Genomic DNA, 20167 nt, shown 5'->3' on the forward strand with positions numbered 1-20167 from the left:
GTAAGAGTGGCAAGTTGGATGGATGCCTGAGCTGTTTTTTGTTGACAGACTAGCCCATCCTTGTGTAATGTCAAATCAAAGCTAGTGTGACAGTACATATGATTGATGATGTACATGTGATTTCTAATTTGCCTGAATCCTCTCTATGACTTTTTTGTTTCTCTAGTAGTCCATACATTATTGACCTTTCAATGAATTTACTGTAAAGAGTAAGGTTACATAACTCTGTTTATATTCTTCACAGATTGCCATCATGGTGTAATTACTTCAATGGCATCATTCCAAGTCTAAATCCAATTTCACTGTGTCACTCCCTCCCAATTCCTTATAGTTTACTCTATAATGAGCTGTAAATGAGATTTCAGACAGTTATGAATCATTGATTGATGAAAATTCACAAAGTACCCAGCAGTAAATACAATCACCTTTACCAGTTGCAACATAACCTGTAGTGATTTGCAAAAATCCACAGCTCCCTGTTCAGATGCTCCAATCAGGGCCAGGGGGGATGTCTAACTGCGTGTCAATCACTGCTCATGCACACGCATTCATTCTACCTTGTGAGGAGAGGGGCTTAGGAGACAGTTTTGGGCTTTAGCGGAAAGGGGGGGCGGGGAGACGGGGACTGAGAAGTTGTCGATGTTCAAATGTTCAAAGTCCTGGATCTTCGCAATCCTACCTACGGCACCTTTAAGTAAAAGATCTGAGTACTTCTTGCACCGCTGCCTTCATTAAGTCACCGCAGGCTGCACTACTCGGTCTTTAATGCCACAGCAATGCCTGAACTCATGTTATCTAACATAAATACAAATCTTAAATGTGGGAAAAAAGAGAGTATCAGAAAAGGCATCGGTGGAGAGAAGGTTGGATTGGTCCATCCCTGCTTAACAATTCTTGTCCAACTACAATGGTGTAAATAGACAGAATTGTAAAAACTGCTTCTAAAAAGAAAACTGATTGATTCAGTATGATACATTGACTTGAGCTTGACATTAAGTTTAATTAAACTTTAAAAAAATAAATGTTGTAAGATTCAAAAAGGCCAGTGCAGTGATAAATACAGCAGAGCTCAGCGCTTATTTCACAATATGCTTGAGTTGTGTGAAAATGGTTACATTTATGATTCACATTTTCTTTAAATTTCACTAAACTGCCGAAGCACTCTTGTGTTTGTTGAAGTTATTAAATTATCCATCTCAGTCAGCAGTAAATGATTTTCTTACATCTTCAATGTCATTTGAGAGGAGAAAAAAAACATAAATCATATTACCAGTTCTGGTGACAAAGTGTACAAAAACAAATAGTGATTCATCCCCAGATAGAGATAAAGAGGACTCTAAATGACTTAATTGAAATTCCACAGCAGTGAGTCATACAGTATGCCAGTGTGGGAAATTTAGAGAGAAAAAAGATTTTTTGGACTTTTTTTGAATGAAAATTAACTCATAAAATGTGTTCTGTTAATAACTAACATTTTATTCAGAAAATAAATGCTTAAAAAAAACCTTACATATAACTTAACAGTTAACTGTCCAAGGTTGTATCTTCATCTTTATCACATATGCACGCACACACAACAAATCAGGACAGAGGAAATATTGATCAGGTCCAAAATATAAATATGACTTTATTTCACAATCCAAAAAAGAGATCAGACTTCCATATAAGGAAAGCTAAATTTAGTCTCTTCTCAAGTCTAAACTGGATATACTTTGAGCAACGTACAGTAATTCAGTTTCAAAATAAGCAAGATCATCTTTGTCTAAACACCATTAACAGTACAGTAAAAACAAAATGGTTCACATTCATATTTACACATTTTCTACCAATAAAAGTTTTTTTTTCAGATTTTTTAATGCTGGTGCTAGTTGTTAGTTCCTCGTTGATACAAAGACTTTCATGGTGGACTGAGAACGTGCCCCACAGTAAATCAAAAGAAACTTTACAACTGTAACTTTGTCATGTTAAAACATGTTAAATCAAGTGATTTAAAAACAATTTACATTCATTTTATTTTGTGTGTATGATGTGATTTTTGCAGTTTGGTTATCTGTGGAAGACATTTGAACTCTAAATGGACATCTGCACAATAAGTTGCTTTTTACTTGAAAAACATCATGATCAATGATGGACATACCAATGCATCTCAGACTGTCAGCCAGTAATCATCCAGAATAATTAAAAAACTACCAAGGTATTGATTCATATACCAGATCAGTGTGCTGAGTTTTATAAAAGCACCATGCCATCACTGTACAGTATATAACCAGATCAAGTCAATGCATGTATCTTGACATCTTTTGCTATTAGCACCAAAAGGAAACATTATACCACCAGTGTTAATGTGAATATCAGTGAAAGGTCTTTTATCGGTTGTGCTGAAATGTCATTGATGAGTTCTTAAAAGGAGGAGCTTCTCATTCATGTGTAATACAAAATAAAGATCATGATTTACCAAGAGGTGACACCAACCCTAGACCCTGTATAAAAAAATCTGTAAACGCTCTTCACAAGGGTCGAGCACCTTTGAGTGGGGATCGTGTGAGTGGGATCTGATGTTTGAGTGGTTGACCAACAAAAGCACAGAGGAGGAAAAAGAAGAAATAGTTTGATTATTCAGGATCGGCTGACAAGGTTTTGTTTTCAAATTCAGAGAATGGACATTAAAACTAATAATATTCTGTTGACATATTTGACACTTCTTCGTCTTATTAGCACCATCAAAATGTACAGTAAGTTTTTGAAATCCTATAGTCACACTTGTGCCCTGTGAAAGATTTTTTTAAATTCCTATTTTTCAGAAGATGAACATGAGTTAAGAGCCATCAATGCTAAGCACTTCATTGTTGCAGCATTTCACGATTCCTCATTGTGCTTCCTCAAGTTTTGAATTGCATGAGATATGTATGCCATTTTCAATCAAATGGATGATAATAATAATGCAGAAAAAAACTGCAGAAATACTGTAAAAATAAAACCGGGTTCATGCTAGACTGTCATATATATATATATATATATCTGTACATACATATTCAGGCCTATGGATTGGGACCTTTTTCAAGTTAGGTTTAGGGAAATAAAAAAGTGCTTCTTAATATGCCATACATATCTGTGAATAAAAGACAAACCATCCAGACAAAATTTCAAAAATTAACAAAACAACAAACCGAAGAAGTACATTTCTTTCATTGACTGCCAACAGAAGTCAGAGGCAGCAGGAGGATAAGCACGATGCTACAAGTGACAATCTATAGTAAATATATGCACAATATTAGTCTTATTTTATACATTATGTGATGTAATGAGTTTAACAGAGGTTACGGTGAGAATGGCACCAATGTAAAAACCAATAATCTTATAAAAAGCGAACTATGGGCTGAAATAAAGAGCATAGTCCTACTGTACAACATAAATTCTGAGTGTCAACACATAATGCAGGTTATCATAGAAATCTTGCAGTAAACAGGCTTACACCAGGAATTAAATAGAAATCGTTATGATCAGAATAAATAATCAATGCTTTTTTGTTCTTAATCATGTATATAAAACCAGTTTAAAAATCTTTAAAATGCTTCAAAGCACCATCTCTTTACAATAAAAACACAGAAAGTCACAGTTAAGAAGCCAACAAACTTTGGTCTTCCTCATCACTTTGAAGGCAGAGACGAAGAAGGGCAAAGTCAACAAACAGATACTAGAAAAGCACAATGAAAACGACGTAAAAATGAGAGTCGCAGTTTGAAGTTGATTGAGGTAAGGCAGAAGTACAGGGTGTAGGAGTTTTCTCTGTGTGTGTGTGTGTGTAAAACATGTTGACTAAGTCCAGCGATTGTAAGGGCCCGTCACTTGGGTAAGAGCATAAGGGGACACGGTGACAACGCCATCCCTCGGGAGAGTCCACGCTAGCCGTGTGGGGACATTCATCATCCTCCTGGTCTCCTCTGCCTCCTCACCAGTTTCCTTCTCCACACCTCCAGCTCCGGTGCCATTTTTCCCAACACATTTGCTCGAGCAGTCCTCCATCCTTAACCTTTCTGCCTCCTCCTCCTCCCGTTCCCGTTCCCGCTTGGCCATTTTGGCGTCCCACATAGCCATCCCGTGGCCTGGTTCATTTAGAGACTTGTGCTGGTAGAAGACCAGGGAGATGCGGGTGGGGTGGCTGCGGTTTGGCCTGAGGATAGGGGTGGTGGCATGAAGCTCCCGCCGTGCACACTCTATCAGGATGGAGCCGTGTGACGGTGCCACGGCGACTCCGCCTATATCACGGTCCAGGAAATTGTGCTCGCTGTCTGACCACACCTCTTCCTGCTTAACTTCCTCAGGTTCAAGCGGGGGAGCTTGTGGGGGAAGGGGGAGAGATGAGAGCGGAGGGAGACCATGACCTCTGACCTCTGCTGCGACATCTCCTGCAGCCCTGTGGAGTCCATTGAGCCTGCTGAAGAGGCCCTCAGAGATAGGTCTGGGGGAGAAGGAGGAGGGAGGAGGAGCACTCCCACTGGGGGAGGGTCTGTGCAGAGGAGAGCAGTGCACCGTGTTGGGCTCAGTTTTAAAAGGATGGGAGTAGTCACTAAGGGCATTATGTGGAGTTATACAAACACTCTGGTCACCAGACGCTGGAGAATAACCATTCACAGTCTCACTTACTGTCTTATAATTAAGAGCTGAGCCATTCTGTCCAAACTGCAGGCCAGGCAGGCCATGGTAGTTGGGGGAGATGACCTCCTTCTGTGGGTTGACCCCTGCACCCAGAGTGGGGTAGCTGCTGGTGCTCTGGTTGTAAGTGCTGGGTTGAATCTTCGCTGGTGGGTACCTTCCAACGCTGGCAGGTCTGGGTGGTAGACTGTATGAGCTGTAGAAGCCCTGTGGCTCTGTTTTAGATGTAGAAAATATGCATATATTGATGTAATCATCAAAAACATTTATACTTTCAGACCTCAACATTTTACTTTTTAAAACAGATTAACAACAGAGACTTGGATTTACTACCTTTGTTGGGGGTTTCGCATTTTACTTTCCCAGGAGTGAGAGGAGTCAGGCCGAGCTTCTTCTCCATTTTCTCTGCTTGAGCCCTCAGACGAGCTTCTTGCCTAATCTTACGGGCTGATTTCACTGGCTCAGCCAGTAGACGCACCTGATAAATACAAAGAATCAATGATTTAAAACACGATACATGATAATTATAATTTTATTTTGAATTTTTGCGACAAAGGACTCAAATCACTGAAGTTGATAATAATAAATAACACTTACGATAAACATAACAATAATAAATAGCAAAAGCTGCTTTCCTGTTCACTCACCTCTCGAGGAAAGGCAGACAGAACTTGCAAAGCACCACTTCGGATCTTGGCCCACTGGCCCTCAACCTGACCAAACTCATCCCTGTCAGAGATCTTGTAAAGTGGCAGAACATGGAGCTGCTCATCTTCTGGTATGTTGCGCACTGCACGGTTATCTTCCTTGGTTAAAGTGCACACCTAAAAAAGGACATCAACAAAAGGTAAGTTGTTCAACCAAACAGTACCAATCAATAATTTAAGGAGGTAGACACATGCTATAGAAGTAGATAGCATGGTGTCACACTTGTAGCTTGCTTACCACAGTGCTGCCATTATTCATGTTGTGAGTGTCCTTGTGAGCGTGGGCACAGAAATCCACACAGGCTGTTACCCCAGAAAAAGGACGTCCCTCCCTCCCACCCAGCCGGCAGTCACTCCCTGCCGCCTCATTTTCCACCTATGAGAGGTGAAAGGATGGAGAAGTGTTGGGTTTGGGGTGAAGACGGTAAAAGATTGAAAGTAAGTAGTTTGAGAACAAAGAGAAGAAAATTAAAATCACTTCTTTTGGAATTATATGAAGTAGCAGCCTAAGAAAGCTCGTGATCATCAGAGGCAAGTGTGGCAGCTGTTAAATGTTTCATACCTGGTTTTGGAAGGCCTCAGGAGCCAATCTTTTGTAGAGTGGTGCGAGGTCAGTGGCAAGACTGTGAAGGTTGTTCTCTATCTTCTCCTCCTAAAAGTAGACAGATTTACGAGTTTTGGGGTGAATAACAGCTGATTGAAAAAAAATACAGGTTTAATTGTCATAGCCAACATAAGCCACTAGAAGGCAAATGTTTGGCAAAAATCTGCCTTTTCGCACATAGAGAAAGAACAGAACCTGTAAGCACAAAATATCCTCTTACATCACTATAACAACAGGTAAAACAACTATGAGAGATTATAATAGATTTCTTCTAGGATTTTTGGAAGATGACCACTCCCTCACCTCCTCCCGGTAGTCTCCAAGCAGGCGAAACTTGCGGGGCACTTTGCTGCGGGCAAACTTACAGCCATTGAAGTACATACTCCAGGAGCAGCCAAAGGAAAATGAAGCTCCGCAGGTGTCTGGGTCCAAACCCTGGCATGCACATGTACGACTGTGGAGATGGAGTGGCGGGAGGAAGATAAAAAATCGAACAAAAACTGGGAAAAAATAGTGTCATTGCAAAACAAAGGAAGAGGTACTCACTCTTCATTGAGGGCACAGCGACGGCTGGTGGGGGAGCCGTATTTAAAGAGGGTCTGTGTAAGATCCTGGTAGAGATTGTCCGCCACCGGCCGAGGGATTCCCTCCCACGCCAGGATGAGGATCACCAACACGGCAGTGTCACAGTAGTGCCCTGGCCTCCGGCGGACCAAACACAGCAGCTTCTCCTGTTCACTGTCACGCCGGATCACCTGTCAGATGATTGTCACACAAAAAACAAGCAGATGAATGACAGCACTGTAACAGACAAATACTAATATATATTTTTTAAATATCACAAAATTATGTAACCCTATGGGTTAATGGGTTTGAAGCACTGCCATAGACCTGCCAAACCACAACATTGGGTTTTAAGAGAATAGTTTAAAGATGGTCATGTTTAGGTGTAAGCCTTGACATGTTTATGTTTAGGGAATTATTATATTTAGGTTATGGTTGAATGGTTGGGGGAAGGAAAGGGTTTGTTGTGGTTGTGGTAAGGGTAAGAATCTGGGAGTGACTTCCGTCTCTGCCCCTACTATGGTTGGATCCACAAGAACACTTCAATACACAGCAGACATATTCAGGACATTTAGGTAACTACCATATGAAAACACCAGCCACCTACCCATTTAGCAATTGGACACCCCTGGGAGCTCTTTCCTTCTTTCCCAGTGTAAACAACAACTTCCACCCTTACTGCATTTCCTTTGGCACCGTATCTGTAACACACATACGTTTGTGCTATTGACCACACAGCACATATCACTGACAACACATACTGTATTAAACAGCATTACATTGCTACCCATACCTTAGGGCTACTGACAATACATACATCCAATCAATAAAATGCACAGACTGTAGAGATCTGTTAATATACTCCAATGCACAGCACATTAGCCCACACTGTTTAGTACAAAAGAAATACCCAAATTGCTTTGATTAGAAATACATTTGTTGAATAGAATTACATTGTTTCAGTTAAGTGTGGTTGTCAGATGGACTGTGATGGACCTCAAGATGTAAACAGGCTGACATCTTGGTTTATGGGCCCCTTGTCTCAGCTCTAGGGGTTTCCTGTTTCAACGTGTTGAGCTAGCTCAGCAATGCTTCCTTTTAACGACAGACTCTTTTTTTTTTTTTTTTTTTACTAGAACGCTCTCAGCATGTTTGGTAGAAAACACATCCGCATATACACAGTGTAAAGTGGTAGTAGTCACTCTACCTGTTCTCCATCAGTTCTCTCACTGCAGGAACACTAGGTCCTGCCCCAAGGTGAGTATAGTAAGGGCCTTCCTCCTTTTCAATGATTTGGTCTGTTGGAAAAAAACAAAAAACAAGATCTATTTAATATCATAGCAACTTTACAGAGTAGAACTGTCCTTCAAATACTGATATGATGCTAGTATATGTTTGAGAAAAACTCTGATGCCCTTGATTAAAGAGACTGATTAATGTAAATGCCATATGCACAGTAAATGTAGCTGGATCTCAGTTCAGGGGCCAGCACCTTGGATGTCTGCATTTCAAGAACAGTTTATAAAGGGTCAACAATGCTCCACAAAGCATCCCAAAGCCTTCTCCAAATATGGCATAGAAATGCAGCCTCCTCTTGCTTGAATTGGCCCTTGAATTAGGACACAGCTTGTGTGTGTGTGTGTGTGTGTGTGTGTGTGTGTGTGTGTGTGTGTGTGTGTGTGTGTGTGTGTACGTGTGTGTGTTGGCATCAGTGAGAGAGAAAGCAAAAACATCAGTTTGAGGACTGCCATTTTACTCAAAAAGCTAACTTTTAGGGTAGATTTAGTCACAAAGTAGAATATAGCAAATGTGACACCAATGCAGATGCGACACACTTGTCTTCCTCTGAAAGGTGTTAGGTAGCACCAACTCACCCACGCATTGACAGGATGGAAGATCAGCCATTTTTTTGGAAGGTGTATTGAGCAAGTTCTTGGTAGGGGTATCCAGAAAACTCATAGGAGACTCCAGAAAGCTATTGATGCTGTTCTTGGATGGAGTTGACTCTGCAGAGTGGGCCAGATCCCCATCAGTAGCTGTGGACAGGACAGTGACAGGTCCTGCTCTTTCCAGCTTGTAGTAGCTCTGCTGGCTCGGAGGTGGGGACTGCCGAGCCCCTGAGAAGCCATTAGCCAGACCATGATGACCAGTGTTGTGGGTGAGGAAAGTGGTATTGGCTGGGCTGCTGTTAGGATCAGCACCGTGCTGCAGCCCACCACAGGGCTGTACTACCTGAGATAACAAATGCTTTTCACAGTCCTGCCCCGGTCCTTCATCATGACCATTGCATGGATTGTGTTGGTGGAGTGGACCATTTGAAAGTGACCATAGATGGTTTTCTTGACCATGAGTATGGTTGATCCTTGTGAGAGTGTTGTAGTTCTGAGTCTGCGGCCTTAACAGGACTGCATTGTGTGCGTTACTGTGATGGATGAGTTGCCTCCTATCCTCCTGAGCCTCAGCCAAGTATCTCTTCAAGTCAATTTGAGCCTGAGGCAGAAACAGGTTCCTCTTGTGGGATTTCCCCTGCGGTTGATTCTTCTGGCCTCTGCTCGTGTGGGCCATCTCTCCATTTGGCACACGTTTTGAGAGGTGGGTCCTGCAGTTGGTTCCCTCATTAGGGCCATCACTTTTCTTCTTCCTTGGCTTGATAGGCGTAGCTCTTGTTTTTTTCACAATGGGCTTTTTCTGACTGGGGGGTAGCTGGGAGTTGTAGTTGTATTTGATGGCCAACACAGGTGTTCCTTTTGGAGGGTTGTTCCCTGACTGCTGGTTGTGTCGAGACTGGATGATGAAGGCCAGGTCTGCCAGCTGAGCTGCCACCTCCTCCTCCTCTCTGTTTCTCCTCGCTTTAGCAACAACCCTGTCTCTGTCTTCCCCAAACAACCGTTCATGAGCTTTACTGAAATTCACGTCAGTGGGATCTTTATAGCTGCATTCCGACTTGATGACATGAGAACCAAAGCCCGGCTCTGTCCTCCTGCAGGGTGCTTTATCACTGTCTGAGCTGGCTTCTAAAAGATACTGCAGAGACAGCTTTGTGTTCGAGCTCAGCCCCTGAGAACACTGGGTAACATTCCCTTGTCTGGCCACAGGAGGGCGTATGACTGACGTCTGGTGCAGTGGTGAGCTAATGACCGAGACTTTGTTGTAGCGGATAGCTGCTGTGGGTTTGGCTTCTTGCAGGTTTGTATATGTATTGGAGGTTGAAAATGGGGCAGCAGTAGAAATGGGATGTTCACACTTACTTTCAACTTTAATGGACCCTGGGGTGCTTTGAGGTATAGCTGCCAGTTGGGTCAAGGCCTCAATTGCAATAGCCTGATCAAAACTAAGATTTCTTCTCTCTGCCAAAGACTGCACGCTTGGTTGTAAGACACTTGGAGGAGGTTCACTTTTGATAGGCTGGGGAGTCATTTGCAGGCTAATAGGAGTGCTTTTCTGACACAAGTCATTTTTTAAGTCCTCTGGCTCTTTTTTGATGAAGTGCAAATCTGGTGGCTCTGTTTTGATGGAGCAAAGAATGGAAGAACGTGAGCTGAAAAGTTTCTCCTCCAGTCCCTTCCTCTCTGTGACAGAAAGACACACCACGGCCGCCAGCGTGGACAGCGGGTCTTCGCAGACCTCATCTTCATCACTCAGCTGTGTGGTGTCCTGTTCAGTGATCCACATCCACGGCTCCTCGAGTTTGATCTTCTTTAGTGGAACTGACATGTCGTCTGGAGGAGTCTTGGGTCCATTCTGAGGGCAATCTTTAGGGATTGCAGTTATTATAGTCCTTTGAGGCTCATATGCAATCTTAGTCCTTTTATATGCAGACTTCAGATCAGAGTGTGACCCAGTGGTCATATTAGCACCGTTGGATTTTGTCAGGTTCTCAGCAGAACCATTCTGAAAAGTCACAGAAGAGCATACGTGTTGGTGAAGTGCAATGCTGGTCAGCTCCAGCCCTGGCTCTCTTTTAACAAGTGCCAGCCGTCTGCCTTGGTCCGAGGCCAGGTTGTGGGTGAGCAAGTGGGTGATGGGGGGAGCTTGTTTATGAGGTATGTGGCCTTCCTCCCCCTCATCCTCCTCTGTTGCCGTGTGGGTGTCATCCATCTGTGTCTTGCCTTTGCCATTTACTGACCCACTTTCTGGAACCACCTGAGACTGAGATATATATATATATATATATATATATATATATATAAAAAAAAAAAAAAAAAAAAAAAAAAAAAAAAAAAAGAGAGAGGTGACTCAACAAGCTCTGGCAGTATACAGTGATTCAGCTTGTTCTAAACAGTCACGGCACACAGCACAACAGATTGCCTCCCAGCATGGCATAAGCATCTGCTGCAGCCACTATTGAGGCTGTGGAAAATATTATGACACATGAAAACAAAGAATCTGCTCTCTATAAATATTGCCGAAACCAATCTCTAAAAAGCAAATAAAATGTTAAACTGAGCTAGTTCACAGTTGAGGCTTCAATCAGGACTAAATTCCTGCATGAGCTGTAAGCGTTGAAAGCCACGCACCCACAGGTAGCTGAGAGCCAACAAGTAAACATTTAGAGTCACACATAGTTCATGATTCCGTCACTACTGCTGGATCACTGAGGGCATGTATTCAACGTGCAAGTACATGTTGTGTTTGTGCCGGGTTTGTAGGTGTGTTCCTGGGCATGCATGCATGTGTATGCAAGCATGTGTAATCATTAACAGCAGCCCTGCCATGTTAACCCCTATGCATTGTTAAGTGAGTAATTAACCCACTCAGGGTCTTATCCAGACACAGTGCAGCTTGACCCATTGGCTAAGACGGATTCTGACTGCCTGCAGCGCTACGGCCATTTTAAAGGTCCACAGTTTTGACATATTGATTCCTCCAAAAGCCTTGTTTTAAACACACTACCACAGATTAAGTGCAGACAATCATAGTAATAACGCTGTAAACAGGAATAACATCCATTGATTTGGGGGGGAAATAGAAGTTAAGGCAGTGTTATCAAAGCTTTGACGACGATCCTTTTGCCAGAATATTGTAGTTTACAGGTTATCTTAGAAACTAAAAGGGCACAAAGCCAAATCATTCTGATAGAAATATAGCTTATATATAGTGTTTATACAACTGAATCTGTAAAAGCCTTCTTTATTTTTCATCATCTTGAGTAAGCATATGATCAACTGAAGCCAAGTAAAGCTGCTTCTTATTTTAGGATTTAACTCCACATCACAAGTCTACTTGCCTATTACAGAACTAAAGTCTCAGCTGACAAAAGGATCTTTAACTCGTTTGCAGGAGCTGGAGGATATGTGTGCATTACTATGAGCTGTGTGTATTGTACATGTATGTGTATATATGTGTATGTGTGTGTGTGTGTGTGTGTGTGTGTGTGTGTCTTTGTGTGTGTGTGTGTGTGTGAGGCATCCCATTTTCCCTCTAATGAACTAGCGCAACTGCAGGGTAGCTGGAAATTTGTTCTTTATCACTGTTTACCTGGCATAAACACCCATTAAACTCCATCACTGCCACGGTTTTAATGCATTTTACAGCAGGAGATGTGCACTCCAAGCTGACAGATCAAGCAACAGTACTTCAATATAAACCAGACTCCTATGAACCCACAGACCAAGCAGAACACACTTTATCAGTTACATGTGCTCTATTCAACTTTGTTACCTCTATTTCCATCAAACATGGGGGCTGGGGTTGGTCCACTTAAAAGGTTCTGAGACATCCTGGATAAAATGGTAACAGTTTGTTTGACTTCCAAGCGTGTACAGTGAAAACAGAGTTGAGCCTTGTGACATCCCACATGTTATAGCTGCTAAGCAAGGGCATTAACTGTCATTTATGAGGAAGAAGGCATTGGAAAATAAGAGATGAAGAGTTGGTTAAACTACTTCATCAAGATCCTTTATTTAGCATGAAGATTGGTATACAATATATTTAGTTTTATTACATATCATATTATTAATCTTTATTTGTATACTGACTGAATCTCAACCTAGACTGTATTTCTGATAAGGAGATTTGACACACAAGAAGCTGCTGTGTGAATTGTGTTGCATTTAGTGTTTGATTGCAAATGTGCAAGCAAAAGAGAGCGAAAACCAAGATTGTGTAGTCAAGGAAAGAGAGTGAAGAGAGCGAAAAAAGCAGTATGTGTTCAAGCTGTTAATACAATTGAAGCCAATGTCATTGGAAAAAATGTGTACATCTTTATTTACATCTACTGCAGTGATTTCCAGTCTGGTTTATGAAAATCCATAAAACATGCTGTACCTGATAAAAGCCCTTGTTCTTTGACTATGTGGGACTGGCACCGGTCAACCTGGTGTTTACCACTGATGGCTGAGATAGCTTAAAATGTTTCTCATATTTAACTCCATTGTTGCTGTGCTGGAAATATTTCAACATTGCACCACTTTGTGTCTGTTCTTGGCCAGTTATCCACAGGAATTCAAGGCACATTGCCAAAAGCTTTATTAAAACAATGTTAAAGAGGTGTAGGGAGGATTTGACTTCAGGTAGAGGTCGTTGGACAATGCAAGGGAGAGTTTCAGTGACTATAGAGATATTCATGGTTAATAAAATGCTGAGATCACACATCCTTAGTTTTTTCACTGATGTGATATTCCTGATCCCTCTCTGATCCATTGCCCTTTTCCACAGTCCACTACACTCTCCTTGACTGTCAGGACTGTTCCGTACTACTAGAAACACGCTGCTGATGCAACAGATAGCTGGAGTTCAGCAACAGCCGTTGCAACAGGGTGAGATACCAGCTCTACAAAGCATGTGGAAATGAGCGACGTCCAAATGTAGAAAGAAAAGCAAGTGAAAGAAAGAGGGGAAAAGATGGGGAGCAGGGAGAGAGTGGAGAAAGGCAGTGTGTCTGCCACAATAAACTGCTTTCAATGACAAAGCAGCTCTGGCCGGCTTCCAGCACTGCACCAGACACACACGTGTCTCTATGCATGTGAATGCATGTGCATCCATTTGTGCAAGTGTTCATGATCCAAAGCTGACATCAAAGTACTACCCCTGTTTTTAATTATGTTGCATTTAGCCTTGTGATAACAAAAAGCCTAATGCAGGATGTAAATGCAGAGTCATGTGCTCTCATTTAGCCGCTGGTTCTCTGGAGAGAGCCGGGTCTGTGATGTGTTAGGGCTGTGTCTTTGTGTTGTGCTTGTTGTGTCTGCCTCAGGGTGTCTAAAGTCACTCATACAGTATGTTACTGTACTGTTTTAACACACGTCTTCTTCTTTCCTGTTAGACAAACACAAACCCGACTGCTATGCCTGTCAAAGCTTTGAAAATCAACAAAACATTATATGTTAGAGTAGCTAAGGGTTATAGCTTTACACACAAACACACGTTCAGAGACCGACCTTAGCAACAGAAGTGTAACCATTGCTTGAATCCTAACAACCCTCTCTCTCTCTCTGGGTCTCCAAGGAAGTTCAAAGGAGTGTGTATCTATTCTTCACTCAACAACACAGACATATATATATATATATATATATATACACACAAGTTTACTCCAATAAAAAAAGAGTGCTCCAAATTCATGAAATAAATAATAAGTTCACTTTGTGGCTGTGCAGAGATCATACACCGTTAGGATCTTCACCTTACAGCGCTCTTAGAAATGATACACAGAAGAATTATACACAGAAAAAGCATGCTTCCTTCCTGGCTGAGAGTGTAAGTATAGTGTTAGTAGTGGTTTATGTGTGTTTCTCTGTGCACGTGAGAATTTCCTTCATTCATTGAGTGAGTGTTTCCTGTCTGCGCTAAACTCAATGTCACATAATCAACACACTACATTAAAAAGAAAAAAGTGACAAACTGGACCTTATAGGTGGCAATAAACCTAATGAACTTGAATGAACGGGCTCCTGGTACACCAGTATGAATTAGAGATTAATAGACTATCAAATTATACAGATTAAGACAACATCAGTAAGAGAAGGACCTTTTCTACAAACCACACATTAATAATGCTGTCAATACTGCAGCCAAACTAGTATAGCCTGTCAAAATACAAGTTACGACCCACGGCTTAACAAGCACTTCACTTCTCTGCTAAGCAGTCAGATAACAGCAGGTCCAGAAACATGGCTGTCAATACCACTGCTAGAAAGAAAAGGGGAAGCAAAGGGGCTCTTCATACATTATAACGGCTAAAAAACAGGAAAAGAGAAGAGGGGTGTCTGTTACCGTGGAAACTGACCTCTTTATTGCTGACTTTGTTGTTACATCCTTTAAACACACATGGAAAAGACAAGCCAAACACTCACACACAGAAGCCCGGTTCTCAGTCATTCAGTAGGAACATAACAACACCAGCTTCCAAATAAAGCGCTCCAATCAGCTAAATCCAGGGTGGCAGAGGGAGAGACAACGGAGGATAACCTCTAGATGAGCTCCATTGTAGCTGACCCATCTGCAGCGAGACAATAGACCCTAGGGTGAACACTCCGGTTGCCTTTACTTTGTCTGTCCTCGGAGGAAGCCCTTCAGGTTTAGGGCAGCATATTGACAAAGATATTGGTGGCCATCTTGCTTTGCCTTCTTTCAGCCTCAAAAGAGAACGCTGGCTACAGTAGCCGTGTGCAGGGCAAGCTCCTGGGTGTCATGACTAGGGTGACTGTGAGCCGCTGGAGCAAAGTGCTGCTACAGCAGACAGGCACACACTCGCCGCACACAAACAGACATATAGACACACACATACGGGATGTCTTTCGCAGACGCAGACAGAGCCTCATCAGCCAATGGCGTGAGGACCTTAGCGGCTTGTAAATTATCTTCCATGCCTAGACTCTCCTAAACAAAGGATCCCCTATGTGGGCTTTTTACTCCAGCCCTACACACATGGATTGGTGGCAAGCTGTGGAACGGACACTGCACACATGCTGGATCTGGATCACAGAAAAACAACTCCACCACCGCTGAGATATTAAACTCTGAAGCAGCTCACTAACACTGCTTTTGGGCTCTTGGTGATTTTCACTGAATTCCTTGCCCAACTGCTGAAACAATTAGTTCATTAATTAATTTGCAAAAAATATTATCTTCAACTGATACATATTATTTATTTAATATCTTTTATTTGAGGATAAATTGATGAAAATGTATTATTTGCTTAAGTCCTATATCAAGGAAAAACATTTGCTTGTCCCACCCTATCACATGCTTATTTTGCCTTCTCTACATCAACGTAAACTGCATATCTTTGGTCGGTTGTTTCATGGACTGTTGGTTGGATGAAACAAACAATTTGAAGACTTCAACTTGGGCTCTGTTAAATTTTTATGGTCACTCTTTAGCATTTCCGGAAATTTTATAGACAGAACAATTCATAAGCTAATTAAAAAAATTGTCAACAGAGTAATTGTTAATGGAAATAAGCCTGCCTGCTAACTGTTAGTTAAACGTATACCTATGGCTGAAGGATGGCCGCAGAGAAAAGCTGGACTATGAAAATGTGTGTGAATGCAGATGTTGTTAAAATGCTCATGAGCAAAATACTTCTTTTCTTAAGCAGAAGCCAGCATCACATGACTGACACTGGCAAATTTGCAGTTATGAGCATGTCTTTGTGTGTATCTGATGATCTTTATATTGAATATAATATGTGTATACGTTGCAGTCTGTCCTAGTAAACGTGGCAGCATAATTTTCTGCATAACGTTTAATTCCCACATGATCGAGAGACTATGTGGAAGACTGTGGTATGAGCAGAAAAGAGGATGTTCACAGCATCCATACTGTCTCAACAACCCCTACCCTCATTCTCTCTCATCCAACCCCCAAAGCCATTGTCTCTTTATAAACAATTCCCTGAGGAAAAGCTGTCGTCAGAGAAAAAAACACAGAGACAGAAATCAAAAGACAAAAAGAGAAATATGTTATGAGAGAGTAAAGTACTCCCCTTTTTTAAAGGCAACCATGTGGCCAAGATGCTGAGGTCAAACCAGGACAAAGAAACATGAAGACAGCCTGAGCCAGTGCCTGTCGTTAACACTCTAGAAACCGACCCCATTGTGGAAGCAGAGAGCATGCAGCTTCATTCAGACACAACAATGAAAACTATATCAGCGTAGTGTCCATGTAATAAACATTACAATATCAGGATGAATAGAAATAATGGACAAGCATGTCATGGTGGGAGATGAAGTCATTATTAAGGGACTTAGAAGAAAGCCATGTCAAAATCTCAAAAGGTATTCATAAGGATGTTACACCTGATAGACCTGAATTTTAGCCAATATAGCAGATGATTAAATGTGTTTAGGATTAAATGTGTTTAGGATTAACACATCACAGTTCATTTATGAAAATGTACCTATTCCCACCATATTAACATTTAACTACAATGTTTTAAATACTATGGTGCTATTTTTGAGAATGAAAACTACACTAAAGATTTGCATGTTTGTATCTGTTTTTTTATCACACTGAGTCAGTCAGTCAGTTAGTCAGTTAGATGCTTATAACTTATCATAGTCAAACTCCTGCAGGCTGTGGCGTCCCGCCCCTTTTTTCTCACCCCAAAAACTTTAAAAAAAAAAACAACAAAAAAAGGTTTTTTTTCTATATCATTTCCTTTTCTTCCTTTTGCAGGCAGCTGGTAATTTATTGTACATCTATATGTACACGATTAGCATCAAAAACAAGTAACATTCAACAGAGGTCATTTTCCCCAACAGTTATAATCACAAGTTTCCTGACACACTGTAAAACAAACACAGATGTAGACTAAACACTTGAAATATACACACGGCATGTGTGTGCTGGAGCATACTTCATCCCCACAAAAATAATATTTCCCAAGCACTGTCCGTAACAGAAAACCTCAGTCCACATTACAACAACATATTCTCCGCTATTTTAATTACAAAGTGGATCAGTGCCTGCAGATTTAGAATCTGTATTGCCTATCCATGAGGACATACTGTAGCTTTTACGGTACTTTAACCCTGAACTGGACATAATAAACTTGTATGGACATCTGAAAAATCTATGTGTATTCACGTAAGAGCATTTCACTACCATTTACACCTGCCGAAATATTCAAAATTCAGTTTTTCACTCATATAAATCAAGACTAACTTCCTGACTAACAGTAATGAATGCATTGGACCCACCTTAAATCTGGACTTGTTTATGATGGTAACTAGTGTACCCCAGTTTTCACGCTTACCAAATTGAGGAGAGAAATTTGATATTTTCAGATTCATTGTGGCAGTTATAGCTGATCTCTCCTCTTAATGGTAATATCTCAGGTAGTCTGACAGGTTTGTGGCAAAGTCTACAAACTAAACTGTCAAACAGGTTACACCAACCTAAACAATAAGATACACACCTACCAACTGCTACCATTTAACTATCAACTGGCATGTGCTGCTGAACCTGCTGAACACAAAATGTTGAAGTACACAATTGAACAGCTAGATGAATTGAAATGGTACATATAAACTGTGACTTCTCTCCCCTATGATATGGTGTGTAAAGAATAGAAAAAATAAACTATTTTTCCTCTGGCTGTAACATTAGTGATTCTCTGGTATAAAGACTAACAAATACACTATTACATTATTCCACAATGTTGAATTATTTTTATGACACTATAATTTATAAAAACATGCTTATAGTACATCTCAATTATAAAAATATAGTTTAAAATTAAGCATGAACTGCGTTGGTTATATTGTCCTTCTCTGCCTTCATAGCAGTCCTCCTACTGCAGCCACTCTATTCCTGCATCCAAAAATACTCCACAACAACCAACAATATTGCACCACACCCTTAATTTTCAGCTCTTTAAGTGTCCCCTATGTTTTTTCCCTTTAACGAGCTACCCAGCTCTCGTTAGGAACAAGTAATCTGGACATTAATCACCCTAAGCTACAGTAAATGAGCATGCAAGGTGAGGTAAAGAAAGTTGTTCTGCACCACAGTCGTAAACTGTCTCTGACACATCTGGAGGCTGACCCATGGAGACCGGCCCAGTGATGGAGCTGTGCCAAGCGTGATTGTTGCCAATAGTTAGTCACTACTGCCATTACTACTTACACTAATGTAAACTTGTCCCTCAATTGCATGGAAAAGCTAGAGATCTTGATGAAGAGCTGTATATTTATTTAAGTTGTGACTTTTTTCCTTCAGTGAAAGATAACAGTGGGAATAGCGGTAACAACCATGGGAAAATGAGAAAACATAACTCTGTGCTTGGTCCCCATGCTGCTCATCCAGTCCATTAATGCACAAGTTACCTCCCACACAATCACAGACTCAAACATCTATTTGACCAGGCCAAAGCCCAAAAGACCAACACACACATAAACATTTAGAAACTAAGTATATGCAGTACTAATCTATATGAAAACCCCCACATTAGCATTTGGGTCCTGTGAAGCCAGAACGAGACAGTTTGAAAGCTGATTTTCCTTGAAGAGAGAACCTTGAAACCATAAAGTCAGTTACCTGGGAGGAGGCAGCAGTATGGCTCACATTCAGCAGACCCCAGAGGCCGCTCACGAATCACACTATTACCTTTTCCAAAAGAACATCTGTGGACTCAAGCCTTTGACTAAATGTCTGCTCTGCACAATGGCTTTCTGCACTCTCTTCTACATGCTCTCTGCTTCCTCAACAAACACATATAAATACAAATGCATGTATGCAGCTTTCAAACTTCCTGTATGGGTAGTTTGTAACCCATGGGGGAGCCTATTTTGGACACAGTGGAGTCACATTCACAATTCCATTTAGCACACAAACACAGAGTGTGTTATGTAACATACTACAATCCCACTTTGGAAGAAAATGTGCACCATTCAACACCACACCCTAAACCCACATGGACTTAATTTTAGGACCGACAGTGGTTGGTCAGCATGAGGGGATGGCGGGTCACTCCAACTCTCACACCTCCAGCCCGGCCAGGAGAGGAGGGTCGAATTTTAAAACCTGTATGCATCAACGAAATGTCTTCTTTAATCTTGTACCTGTACTATCCAATGTGTTTGTACCTGCTGATTTTGGTCAGAAGGTATATGACAAACACACAATGAAGTATTAACTCATCATAGTTCTGTGGTGTTGTGTTTTGGAGTTGCTGTGGCTAAATATGGCAAAGTGCTTCACCTTAGGAAGGAGAGAAGAGAAAGGTGAGCGGGTCCTCAGTTTATGTAAACAATGACAAACACACACACACACACACACACATACACATACACACACACACACACACTAACAGTATGCAGGCAGAGCAGCACAGGGCCCCCAGATCCTCTAACAATGAGACAGGAAAAGGCTTACTTAAGTTTGCGCTAGTACAACGTGCTGAGTAGGCATGTTGGCCATATGACTGTACGTGTGTGTGCATGCACTCACACACACAAATATGTGTGCAGACAGACGCATTCAAAATCCAGTGGTGCATTAAAGAGCGACTACACATACTGTACAGACAGGGCTGATAGGATGGTGAATGATGAATAAAGACAAAAATGAGGCAAAGCGATAAACAAGCACATGAGTTCATTACAGCTCAGTGGATGGAATTCTGGGGTAGAGAAATAATGACAGGAGGGAGCAAGAAGATGAGAGTTTTTATCCTCCTCAGGTGAATGAGCTATTT

General features: G+C 41.4%; 1 protein-coding gene across 1 annotated transcript in view; it reads right to left on the reverse strand.

Moving 5' to 3' along the window:
• Positions 1-1602: 1602 nt before the first annotated feature.
• Positions 1603-20167, reverse strand: part of tet1 (tet methylcytosine dioxygenase 1) — a 28988-nt gene continuing 10423 nt past the window's right edge. Inside the window, exons 3-12 of the mRNA XM_039783977.1 lie at positions 8403-10677; positions 7736-7826; positions 7136-7229; positions 6511-6719; positions 6268-6418; positions 5923-6012; positions 5599-5736; positions 5301-5477; positions 4987-5131; positions 1603-4868 (exon numbers count right to left, since the gene is read on the reverse strand). Of these exons, the coding sequence (XP_039639911.1) occupies positions 3817-4868; positions 4987-5131; positions 5301-5477; positions 5599-5736; positions 5923-6012; positions 6268-6418; positions 6511-6719; positions 7136-7229; positions 7736-7826; positions 8403-10677 (4422 nt within the window). The 3' untranslated portion in view covers positions 1603-3816. The remainder of the gene's footprint in view (positions 4869-4986; positions 5132-5300; positions 5478-5598; positions 5737-5922; positions 6013-6267; positions 6419-6510; positions 6720-7135; positions 7230-7735; positions 7827-8402; positions 10678-20167) is intronic.

This window comes from Perca fluviatilis, chromosome 19, assembly GCF_010015445.1.
Source record: "Perca fluviatilis chromosome 19, GENO_Pfluv_1.0, whole genome shotgun sequence".
NCBI lineage: Eukaryota > Metazoa > Chordata > Actinopteri > Perciformes > Percidae > Perca > Perca fluviatilis.